General features: G+C 56.5%; 1 protein-coding gene and 1 pseudogene across 7 annotated transcripts in view; both read left to right on the forward strand.

Moving 5' to 3' along the window:
• The window catches only part of BMP8B (bone morphogenetic protein 8b), a 33387-nt gene that overhangs the window by 9232 nt on the left and 11398 nt on the right, over positions 1 to 12757 (forward strand). For all 7 annotated transcript variants that reach the window (XR_007126588.1, XM_047725644.1, XM_047725647.1 and 4 more), the window contains exons 2-3: positions 6564 to 6753; positions 7161 to 7309. Coding sequence is in view for 6 of the 7 variants with exons in the window: in XM_047725644.1 (XP_047581600.1) it covers positions 6564 to 6753; positions 7161 to 7309 (339 nt within the window). In the remaining variant the exon portion in view is untranslated. The remainder of the gene's footprint in view (positions 1 to 6563; positions 6754 to 7160; positions 7310 to 12757) is intronic.
• LOC125097713 (succinyl-CoA:3-ketoacid coenzyme A transferase 2, mitochondrial-like) lies at positions 8437 to 11462 on the forward strand (annotated as a pseudogene).

A 12757-nucleotide genomic window follows, 5' to 3' on the forward strand; every position in this document is an offset into this window, starting at 1 on the left:
TGTGTCCCTTCATGCCAGCATTCAAATTCCTTGAGTCTCGTACACTGTGTCCAGTGTTCTAGTCCAGCTTAACCACATGGTGTTCCCTTGATATGCCCCCAGTGTGCTGAGGCTTTGAATGAGGGGAAAATACAAACTTTGGAGTCAGATACACCTAGACTCTCATCCCACTTTGGGTGCTCCTGTGAACCCATGCAAATCAGTTACCTTCCCTGACCATCCATGTTCTCATCTATAAAACTGGGCAAATAATGCCTCTTCCACTGAGTTCTTGTGTCCTCTGGCCTGGTTCTCAGTGATCCTGTCTCCTGGTGTTTATGCCCTTGTGCAGGTCCCTGCCATACTGTGCCAGCACTGGTCTGCCAGCACTGGTGTGACCAATAGAACATGAGAGTGGTGATGATATGTCACTTCTGAGACTAGGTAGAAAAGACTACAGCTTCCATCTTGGGTCCAACACTCTGCCACTCCCTGCATCCCCACCAGATTGCTGATTCTGGGGGAAGTCATGCTGTGAATGCCATGAGCAACCCCAGGGAGAGGTGGACACCATGAAGAACAGAAGCCTGCCACCAGCAGCCACATGAGTGAGCTTAGTAGATTTGTTCGTCCCAGCCAGGTCCCAGCCAGACCCACCCGGCTAAATCCCTAGATTCCTGACCCTCAGAAATATGTTAAATAATAAATGTTTCTTGTTCTAAGCTCTACAATTAATAATTACTAAGCTGCTGTGTTACACAGCAACAGATGACTAAAAGAGTTAGGTAAGCATTAACAGAAGTGGTGTGTGTAACGTGTAACGTGCCCAGTGTGATGCCTGACACAGTTGGGTGCTTAAAAAATGGGAGCTGGCACATTATTTCCCAACCCTGTGCCTTTGCCTCAAATACTCTCTTGCATTTCTGCTTGTCAGAAGTCTCCCACCACTCTCAAATCTGTTTTCTAGGAAAGTGTCACTGACCCTTCTCCCCACAGCACCCTCCATAATTTAGAGCCCTGATCCCCCATCCTATGTATTTTTCTTAGGATTTGAGTCACTTTCTGCCAGCCTCATTCAGAGCCATGCCTTGCCCCTTTCTCCTGCTCCCTAAGAAACCATGAACAACCTGAGAACAGGGGCCAGATCTGATTCTCCATGACATCCCCCCTCCCACTGTGCACCCCAGCCCCTGTGTGGCAGGTGCATGGGGCAGACTGGCAAGGTGAGGGGAGGAAGAACACAGCGGGAGACAGGGGCTGAGAGCAGGGGCAGGAGCCCGGGCCCCATCAGCTGGGGCAGAGCAGGGCCTGCCCTCCCTGTCTTTGTGGAGGCTGACCATGGGTGCAGCATCTCCCTAAACACTTCCCTGGGACCTCCACTCCTCCCAGGGCCCTGCCTGGAGGAAGGTGGCTTCAGTAGGCATTCTCAGGGGCTGGGGTGCTCCCTTTGACAGCAGAACTTCATTGACAGGTGACCCTCCCATCCTAATTTTGCCACCTACAGGGAATCTGGTACCACGCATCTCACATCGTCTTTAAGCCTGAAAGAATGGGCCCTGCCCACTGATGGGGTTCCTCCAGCACTGGGGCCCAGGACAGGGAGGTACACCCACTCCACCTCCTCATGGGAACCCATTCCCCACGGGAGAGAAGGATGTGTCGCTATGACCACGTCTTTCCGGAAAACTCCCACAGTTCAGTTCTTTCCCCGGAATTGCACTGGGGAATCGTATCCTTGCTCAGTCTCGTTGGATCTATTTTTGGCCTTGACCGACTTGATGTGGTGGACTGTGCGGGTGTTCCCTTTTAATTTGGGGTCTAAAGCTGTCTGGGGTCTGGACCGGCAATCATGAGTGCAGAGCCATTTATGGAAGCAGCTCTTGAAAAAAGTCGGTAATGAAAACTGACTAAAAATACCTTAGAAATGAAGCCTCCCTGGCCTCCTCTGGGCAGTACTGAGATTTCTGGGTGGGAGGGAGAAGCCCTTCAGACGCAGAACTGGCAGGTGATCAGTGCTGCAGCTCCTCCCTGGGCCCACACCAGGCACAGAGACCCGGGTCTTGCTTTACGTCTAAAGGGGGCGCCTCAGCCTTGTCACTAGCAGGACTAGCTGGACTGGACCAGTGCCTCTGCCTCTGGGACCCTCGGGAGCCTGCCCTCCACCTCAGCAGCCTGGCTGTGGGAGGGGGGCTAGTCCCACAGCAAAGTGAAGATGTGAGCGGCTTCTGATGGAGACTCGCTGTGCTGTGGAAGCCATTCCCAGACCAGCAGCTGCCCCACTGTCCTGCGGAGCTCGGGAAGAACCTGCAGACACATGCCCTCTCTGGGACCCCGGAACAAAGGGAGCTCAATGACAGTCCACTGAGAGCCTCCCGTTTCCACCCCACATGGTACAGTCCTGCCCTTAATTGCTCACCGTCCAGAGGGACACACGAACCAGAGATGGGGACCCCTGGGACGGGGGAAAGAGAGAGGCCAGCAGGCTGATCTGTGTGAGGTCAGAGGAGGACGAGGGGCCTTGAAAGCTGGACTGAGAGGAAAAGCATCCTTTAGACAGGGCAGAATGGGGGCGACTCAGGAGAGGGCGCTTTGGGGAGGGCCTTCAGGGGAGGGAAGAGGTATCTGTAGCCAGAAGGCCCAGATGAGGTTGGGCCGGGCCAGCTCGGGGGCCTGGGGGGGGGGGTGCAGAACCAGAGCTTGGTCTCCTCCTGGGGACCCTGTGGGATTGGAGAAGGGCAGACAGGTCAGGCGATTTTCTTTTCTTAACAGCCACTCTGGGTCGCTTACTTTTGGTCAGAAGCAAGACAGATTTAGGTCCTGAGTGACTCTAAATTTTATCCAGGGCACAAAAATAGCCAAAGCTTTTGTTGGTGTAGGACTGGTGGATTCAGTGTGTGGCATCTGGAGATCCAGCCCATGAGTGGTGCAGGGCCTCAGACACAGAAACGTAGAATGTGGATGGCAGTCACAGAGGGTGGAGGCCATCACGTCCCCACAGCGGGCCTTTCCCAAATGTGGGATCTGGAGGTTGGTCTATCAGAGACTAAAGAAGGCTGAGAGTCCTAACAGCACACGTTGATGATTCATAATTATTTCTTGTTCCGGAAGCCACATTATGGTGATTCAGAAAGTAAATTCGTTTGCTCCTTCCCCAGACAGAAGCTGGTTCAGTGTTTGGTCGTTTGGGGCAGCTTTTATAATTATGTAGAAAATAAACATTTAGAAGTGCCTTTTGAGCCAGGTGTAGCTTTGTCTGTTCCCTAGGCCCACTGAATAATTTGTGTGAGGCCTTTCATATCTCGCCAGTGTATCTTGGGGTTGTTGTGTTAAAGAGTAAATTCGTATGTAATTTTGCCAGGGTACTGCAAAAGGAAATTGCCAAATTGTTCTCCAACACATTCCTACCAGTGATGTGGGAGAATGTTCTTGTCTGCTCTCACCTACTTCTCAAAGGCCACACTGAGCACCCTATAAAGCATCCTCTTCCTTTCCGCATTACTGTTGACCCCATAACCCTCCATATTCCACTCAACAATGTAAATGGCATCCCTTGTCTTACTTGTTTTGTTGTTGGTAGTGTTCATACTGTGTCTCCCCCATTAGACCATAAACTCCATCAAAACAGAGACCTGACTTACTCACTGTACTTCCAGTGCTCAGGCGGTCTCTACCTTACCATCATAAGAACTGAATACACTTGTTTATAAATAGAACTCGATAAACCAATGAAAATTAAATGAGCAAAGTGATACATTTATTTAGGAAAAAATCATTCCAAATCTCCCCTTCCTCTCCTTCCCATGGCTTTGAAATTTCTGACATGGCCTCTTGAGGGCGTCACATCTTGGCACAAATAGGGAGATTGCAAGTCAGGCTCCTCAGAACTCATGTTGAAAGGCTACTCCTCCCAGTCCATTCCTGACTGTTTACAAAGCCCTTGCATGGCCCTGTGAGGAAAGCTGGACTGCACCCTTACTCCCCGTTCATGGAGGAGATGAGGCTCTGGCCTGACCACTGCCACAGTTCCCTGTGCTGCCCTGAGCTGCCTCTTTGGCTAAAGTAGTCTTGGCCTGCACTTGGTTAACAAGGGGACGTAGAGGTGCCAGAAAATGATTTCCCAGAACATCAGCTTTTAGAAAATCTTTCTCCTAGCTCAGAGCAACAGCCACTGAAAAGGAGACAAATCTTTAGGTTAACTCTTCCCATCCTCCCAACTGACTGCCAGATGAAGGATCTTTCTTTACCTAGTCCCACACTGCAGGAAATATCACTAATTTCTGATGAAAAGCATCACTTTCCTCACAACGTCCTGGCTTCTGGTGCTTGCCTGGAACAGCCAGGGGGGCAGTTTCCTGTGCTGAGCTGCTGGGTAGTTCATGGATTTCACAAACGCACAAGGTAGAAGCTTGGAACCCGGTTCAGTTCTGGTGCACAAGGCTCCCCTGACCCTGCATCCGTGGGCCCCCAGGTCAGCAAAGGAGGGAGGCCCCAGAGCGTGGTCCTCCCATGGAGCTGGCAGACTCGTGGGTTGTTCCCTCGGCCCCCAGATCCGACAGGAAATCAGCTGCAGGCCTGCGGACTGAGATCGCCTGCGGCCCCACCCGCGCGCCAACCCCACGGTCTTGGGAGCAGATATGTGTTCACGGATCCAGGTTCGAGGCTCTGCGAGGAGTCAGGTGAAGGGCGGGATGGAGCCACCCTCCTTCCTGCTCTGGGCCATACCCTGTCACAGCCAGCAGCCTTGACCTGGGGCGTCCTGCACATCCAGGATTCTTACACAGCCACGGAACAGAGGTGGTCTGTGTGGTCCCTGAATCCACAGAAATTAAGCTGTGCATGTGGGAGTGTCCATAGGGAGGAGGGGACGTGTGTGGCAGTATTCGTGGCCCACATCCCCGGGTGCGGGACCAGAGCCCTGCAGTCCTCACTCTCTGCGTGTGTGGGAGCACATGGGTCCTTCCCAGGGTCACCGCCCCCAAAGCAGCCTGGCTCCCGGCTGCGCATGTGCTGCGTGTTCGCCAACCTGGCGGAGCCTGGCCCTTGTCTTTCTTCGCCACTGTGGTCTCGGGAGGAAGAGCTCACCTTGTCCCGTCACCATGTGTGTCCACCGGCCCCACCCAGCCCAGCTGTTGGCCTGTCCCTCGCTGGACCCAGTCCCTACCGCAAGGACAGGAAGCGTTCCCCACATCCACCTCCGCCCCAGCCTGGTGACTTGTGGTCACGGACCCCAGTAGCCAGAGAGAGAGTTTTTAAAAAGACTCACAGACGTGTCATTAGAATCTCGGTGTTGGGTTTGGGGGAAGGTGCTGGGTGGCTCCCGCCCCTGCTTTCTGGAAACAGATTTGTGGCGTTTGACAGTGACAGGAGACTAAAGTGGGATGGTACTAAATATACCATTCTGGGCATTTCCAGGCAGTGGGGGGATGTGGGATTGACTCGCCACCCCAGCCTCCGGCCCAGACAGACCAGCCCCGCCTCGGCTCCCCTCCAGCCTGTGCATCCCCTTCCCCTCCGCGCCTGTCTTCCACCCCCGCTTCAAACCACATCGCCCCCCTGCTGCCCAGAACCCTAAACCCCACTGGCCAGATGCACAGCCGGTGCTCCCAGGCCGGAATTCCAGCCCTCCAGAGTCAGACCACAGCGAGACTCAGGGCCGGTCCCCTACAGCGCTGACCTGTGGACACCCCCACCCTGCACACTTGTGCCTCCAAGGTCCCCTCTGCCTAGAAGGGCTTCCCTGCCACCTTCTCCACCCCACAGGACTCCATCCCATCCTTCAGGGCCAGTTCAGGTGGCACCTCTCCTGGGAAGCCTGCTCTGGTCCCACCTATCATGGGACTGTCCAGCTTCCCCGGGACCTGACCAGATGTCAACAGGTGCTGTCACTCCTACTTTGTTTCTTCTTGTTCCTTTCCAGGTCTCCCTCTGACCCTCCTTCGTCCCTCACCTTGTCACCAAACAGGAACTGCCATCCTTTGTCCTTTGCTGTTTGTGGCTGTTGTTTTCCCTGCCTGTGCTATCTATTCCTCAGCCCTAGGCCTTTCTTCAGGCTGGGCCCTTCCTCTGCAGTGTCCTCCCTTGACATTGGGGCACATCGACTCTCAGCCCTTGAGGCCCAGCTCCAGGGTCAGCTGTAAACACTCCCTCTCCCCCAGGCTTCCGTGCACACACATTGGCAGATTCTGCACATCCCCGGCCTCAAAAATGCACTCAGCTCTGTCCCTGTCCACTCTGTGGCCTGTTTCTGCCTTGGGTCTGATGTCAGTCTTCCCAGAGGAGGGACCTGCCCTCAGATTCATCCTTGGGTCCCAGAGCCAGCAGGGGATGGGTGGGGCAGGCTGGGTTGGGGTTTGGGGGCCAGAAACGGAGGCAACTCTTGCTGGCACCATGGTGTGCTGGGCCCTGTGCCAGACACCTCAGCTCATGGCCCGCCATGCCCTCTCAGCACCAGGAGGCAGAGCTTGGGAGCAAGTCCCCTTGCAGAGGAGGGAGCTGTCCCCACCCAGGCTGCCCGGGGCCCCATCTCCCCCAGCCCCAGCTCTGTCCAGAGCACAAGTGACCGACTGCCCCACTCTGTCTCGCAGTGGAGCGTGACCGCACCCTGGGCTACCAGGAGCCCCACTGGAAGGAGTTCCGCTTCGACCTGACCCAGATCCCAGAGGGTGAGGCAGTCACTGCCGCCGAGTTCCGGATTTACAAGCTGGCCAGCGCCCACCTGCTCAACAGGACCCTGCACGTCAGTGTGTTCCAGGTGGTCAGGGAGCAGTCCAACAGGTGCCTACCCTCACGCCGCCTCCTGCTGAAGCCTGGCCGAGGAGGGGACACTTCCCAGAGGACAGAAGGGGAGCTCCCTGGGGAGTACACCCTCAGAGGCAGAAGGATATTTGGCCAAGTCCTCGTGTCACTGTGGGGAGAGGCCCAGCATAGGTCCTGCTTCACATCCCTGCCATGCTGTCCCGGCTGTGGGACCATGGGCAGGTCACTGAGCTCCCGAGCCTCGGTTTCCACACCCCTGCTGGGCCCAGTAGCATTTTGTGCTGTACATACAGTGAGAGAAGACACACAGGGCGCCCACCCCGAGCCAGGCGGATAGGTGCCCCACGCATGGCCCCCCAGGTGGGCACTGGAAACGCAAAGGCAGCTGTGCCGGCCCTCAGTTAATTGTTTTTTCATGTCCACAGGGAGTCTGACTTGTTGTTTTTGGATCTTCAGACGCTCCGAGCTGGGGACGAGGGCTGGCTGGTGCTGGACGTGACAGCAGCCAGTGACCGCTGGTTGTTGAGCAGGAACAAGGACCTGGCGCTCCGCCTCTACGTGGAAACGGACGACGGTAAGGCTCAGGGTTGGGCAGCAGACCTTCTCCTGGGGGCTCTTCGAGGCTGTTGGCACAGAGCCAGCTGCGACCACCTCCTTTGGCCCTGGAGGCCTGGCCTCTCTCAGCCCAGCAGCTGAGGTGATAATCCCCTAACCACTTTGGGGGCTCATTGGGGTGCAGAAGCCAAGGTTCCCACAGCGGGAGCCCCCTACCATGGTGGTCTCCCTCATCTCCTTTTGCAGAACCAACATTTCAGTCACTAAGAGAGAGTCCATGTTGTCCCTTCCCATGAGCAGCCGTGTATGTGGGGCGTGTCCATACTGGGCAGGGCCAAGCGAGGTAGTTGCACCCTCAGACTCGGAGCAGAGAGGCCTGGGTTTGAATCCCAGCTCTTCAGCACTCTAACCCGGTGACCTTGGCAGGGTACTTACCTTCGGGGTCTCAGTGTCCTCCTCTGTAGAATGAGGGTTCACATGTTCATTCATTCCCCAGGCAGCTGGGGGAGAACCTCCTTCATCGCAGGCAGAGGAGTGGGGGAAGGAGAGGCAGAAAGTGGGCACAGGATGGTGGATCTGAGCTACAGCAAGGGGCTGCCATGGCTGGAGCTGGGAGGGCAGGGCGAGGTGGGAGAGGAGACTGAGAGCTGCAGGGCACATCCTGAGTGTGGGTGAACCCGGGCCCCATGTCAGAGTGTTGAGGGTGGCTCCCTGTATTTCATAGCAATGGAGGATGACAGGATCTGAGTCAGGTTTTTAGAAAAGAGCCCTCTGAGACAGCCCCTGGAGGAGGGCATCACTTACCCCGCTGCTTAGTGAATTAGGCTTCCCATAAGTACAGTGGGGACAGGGCGAGGAAAGTGAGTTCACAGAGGAGAAAGCTGAGGGCACTATCTCAGCGGGTGACCAAGGCTCATACGAATGTCCTGCACCTGCTGTGTCCCCTTGACATGACAGGATGAGAAGGGCCCTTCATCTCGTGGTCATCCCCCAGAACACAGAACCCCACCTGACTGTGGGAAAAACATCAGACAAACCCAAATTGAAGGACCTGCTACAGATGCCTGACGAGTGCTTCTCAAAACTGTCCAGGTCGTCAAACACAAACAAAGTCTGAGAGATTGTAACAGCCCAGGGAGCCTAAGCAGTTGTAGCAATGGAATGCCGTGTGGGATCCGGGATGGGACCCTGGAGGAGAGAAAGGACACTGGGGAAGACCAGTGAGGTCCGAATACATCATGTTTAGTTTATCCTCAGACTTAGTGTTGGTCGTTTAGTTGTGACAAGTGCACGGTGCTAATGTCAATGTTGGCATTTCCTGGGGAAACGGGCCTGAGTATCTGGGAACTGTCTGTACTGTCCTTGCGGTTTTTCTGTAAATGTCAGCTGTTGTAAAATAAAAACTTAGTATGTGTATCCAACAAAGGCCCTGCCCCCTACGTCTGCAGGGATCGTAGTCTGGGGGGGACAAGAGCAAAGTCAGAGCAACAGGAGCCACGAGCTGCAGGGGAGAGCGGAGACGTGCTTGTTGGTTGGTAGCAGCAGAAATGGAGAAGAGAGGATAGAGGAGGAATGATGGAAAACGTGGATCGAGCCAGTGGCCATTTTTTATAGAATCTTTATATTTTCCTGCCTGAGTTAAAGTAGTGGACGGGCAGGCTTGAGGGAGCAAACCAGGAGGCCTTTTTCGGCAGTGATGTTATTGAGAGCCCTGGTTGACGTCCAGATGGAGTGTCAGCTAGGACAGGTGAGAGCTGGGGCACAGGTGGGAAGCGCCCACATCTAAGTGGCTTGAGAGGCCTGGGACTGGAGCAGGTCTCCTGGGCAGGGGTGTGGATGGAGAAGGAAGGGGACGTTCCAGAACCCTGGGGCTTCCCACATGGAGAGGGCTGCCCAGAAGGGGTGATGCGGAAGATCTTTCCTTCCCATGGGGATTCTGGGGTGGAGAAGGCGGCCTTCCGGCCAACCTGAGGGCTCAGGGTCGGTCTTCCCCTCACAGACACCACCACGGGGCCTCTGCAGGCATGGCTCCCTCCCCATCAGGTGCAGGGTCTTGGGTTCAGGTCCCACGGGGTGGGAGGAACGATGCTTCCCAGGATGTCGGGGGTCACCTTGTCCCCGCGTCACCACCCCGTGTGCCCTCCCTGTTCTCTGATGCGGCATCTGTGGTAGTCAGTCAGTCCCCACCAGGTCTGAAGCCGGAGGCAGAGCACAGGATGGCGGCCCTCCAGCAGTTCTCCAGATTGTGCACGGACCCCTTGCAGCTCGAGAAAGACATCTCTGACAGCACCAAGCTCAGGGTCGTGGCTTTGGGCTCTGCAGGATTCCAGAGAACCCGATAAAGGCGCTGCTCAAGACACACGTCAAGGAAGTAGCAACGTGGGGGTGGACGACTTTGGGCTGGGCGTTCTCTTGGAGACCAAGCAGGTCCCCTATATCATTGGCTCCGATGTAGGGGAGAACTTGCTGTGCGAGCCCCCAGTACCTGTCCCGCTGAGGCTGGAGCTACCTTCCCAGGGCTCCCTGAGGGAGTGCATCTGCAACGGGGAGGGGGTGCGGGAGGCGGGGCCCTGTTCTACAGGCCCACAGCCTACAGGACCCTGGTGCAGGAGGGAGGCGCCCCCATCAGGTTCTCTCAGGAGGCCACATGGCCCTCAAGAGCCAGTGCGGAGAGGTGAGGGACTTTCTCAGGGATCTCCGTCTTCCTCCGGAGCTGCCATCTCGGCCACATTTGCTTTGGTGGAAGGGTGGAAGGCCCACCACGGAGGAAACGTTATCTTCAGAAGAAGCGCCAGGAGTTCCAGCGTGCCCACGAGCAAAGCTGCAGAAACCTCCGTGGCGGGGGCGGATGAGGCTGCGGGTGTGGGCACGTCTGCCCCCGAAGACGTCCAGGTTCCTAACACTGATGCAACCGTCATCTGGAGGGAAAAATACGAGAAATGAATTGAGCATCTCCTGGCGCAGACAGAGGAAGGTGAAAAAGCCCAGTGTGTGGGTGACCCCGGGCCGGATCATCACACGGGCAGCTCTTGAACACGAGGATGGCATGTGCGCCACCTGGGGCGTACGAATCCCGCTCCTGCCCAGCAACTACATCAGCCCGGAGGTGACTGTTCTTCTTCACCGTGAAAATGGGATCCTGGGCTTGGGTCCGTTTCCATTAAAAGAGGAGGCAGATGCAGATCTCATCACTGCGGGTGAGCAGACGGTCACCATTTCCCCCGGGGGCTGTTTTTTCTCCTGCGAAGACTCGTCTGCAGTAATTCGAGGGGACACCTCCACCTCACTGTGCTGGGAGCCGTGCAGGTTTCCTGTCTGGTGACAGGCTAACCGGGTCGCCCCCGGAAAGAAGGGGAGCGGCCCGGAGGGAGCCATGGATTTGGTGTCCAGCGCCAAGGCCAGAACGGTGGTCACCATGCAACGCCACACCAAGGACAAGGAGCCCCACGTCTTGGAGAAATGCACCGTGCCACTGACTAGGGTGCTGTGCGGACCGAATCAGCCCCAAGAAGGCTGTATTTGACATGCACGGGAAGAAAGGCCCCACGTGGATTGAGGTCTGGGATGGCCTGATGGTGGACGACGTCAAAAAGAGCTCGGGCAGCCCTTTGCCCTGTCCCCAAACCTCAGACCCACACAGCAGGTGGCAGCCTGAGCCGGGAAGGAAGTCCCGGTCACAGAGGGTGGGTTTTAGTGGAAACCAGAGGAGGTCTGGTCACCTCTGTCCATGGCGCTGGCTGTCTGACCAGCTTTCCCACCGCTAGACAGACGATTCTGCCAAGAGGGATATGGCTTTAATTAAAAACTAAAGAAGAATGGAGCCCTTTATCTTCTTTGTTCTGTGCTTCTCAGAATGGTCTGGTACCATCGTTGGGCGCTTTGAACGCCGTCCTCACTGTGCTGTTTACATGACATTGTGTGCAGCTCGAATGAGCCCACGGGACAGCTTTCACAGAAGGGCCTCCCCTTGTGAATGAGTCAGGAAACGTGGGGGGATGGTGAGGAAGGCGTGACCACCCCCATACCCCCAAGGCCCCACTTTGCCAGCACCGTATGCCCCGTGACCTGGGGGATGCTGTCCGGGTGAGCTTGTCTTCCTGCGGCCCCTCTGACTTTTCCTCTGGAGACTTCCGTCCTCTGGCTAAATTCTGTGTCCCTGTAGCCTCCCCTCTTCCTCCAGGCATGTCCTCCTCCTCGTGGCTAAATAGATGTGTCTGGAAGGACAGCAAGGCTGTCTTGCTGGGCCAGAGCACTGGCAACGCAGTGACAAGGTTCCCCTGTCGATCAGCCGTCCCCCCGTGTGCTGTCGAAGGCTGCGGCTTGTGGTAGGAGGGGTTCTAGAAACCTAAGACGGACTTCTGGGTTTTCTCATCCTCAGGCATGGGGTTCCTGTGTCGCCCAGGACACTCAGACCCTTTCTGCCTGTTGTGGAGCCCTAGACCGGCTTTTTGTCACTACTCCCTTGTAACACAAGAGAGGCCGTGGGGTGTTTCCTCCTGAACATAACGGGTTCATACACATGCCTGTGCAGCCATGTGCACGTCCAGATGTGTACGTGTGTGTGAGGTAAAAAACCTGACACAGAGCACGATGCACGTTCTCAGTGTGGCTCTCGTGGGCATACAACCATCAGAGCAGGTGGGCGAGAACTGGAGATTCTAGCTGGTGAAGGAAGGCCTTTCAGGGAGGCCTCCTTGGAGCCTCGCCCCGAAGGAAGGGCCAGTTCCTGGAATGGAGGGATGGGGACACCGCTCCCGAGGGGCAGCCTGGGGGCTGGGGGGTTCGTGGCCAGGGACTGGGTTGGGTGTGGCATGGAAGGGCAACAAGTGGATGGATAGTGGGGCACCTTTTGGGGCTTCTGTGGGGGCACCTGATCGGCCCTGGGCGTCAGTTTTCCAGCAGCAGTGTGGACAGGCAGAGCTCCCCAGGAGCAGACTGTGAGACGTGTGAAGATGGTAGGAAGAAGGAGGAGGGTTGAGTTCCTCGTTCTCCCGTGATGAAGTAAGCAGAGGACAAAAGCAGACTGGGTCCACAGCTGGGATTCTCCGAGGGTTCAGACAGGCACCCCGGTTGTCCTTCAGCCTGGCACAGGGTCACCTCCCTGACCACAGGCTGAAGTGGGGCCGGGTCTGTGGGAAAGAGCCAGATGGCGCCCAGAGCAGGAGGCCCCGGGGAGAGGCGGGAGTGATCTGGGCCTGGCACAGTTTAGGGGGATGTGAATGAGGCCTTGAGCACCTGCCGCGGGACAGGATGGGGCAGGCGAGCTGGCAAGACCTCTGGGCGCTGATGGAGCAGACTGAGAAGTGGGGAGAGGCTGGAGGACTCATGGGTGCCCCTGGCCCAGAGAAGCAGCATGTTCCATCAGGCCGAAGGGGAAAGGCCACAATGTGGCCCACGCTCTCACGCATGCTGCACACACCTGTCAAGTGCAAAGGGGCCTGCCAGCACCCTCACAAGTCAGGGATAG

This window comes from Lutra lutra, chromosome 4 (genome assembly GCF_902655055.1).
Source record: "Lutra lutra chromosome 4, mLutLut1.2, whole genome shotgun sequence".
Lineage (NCBI taxonomy): Eukaryota > Metazoa > Chordata > Mammalia > Carnivora > Mustelidae > Lutra > Lutra lutra.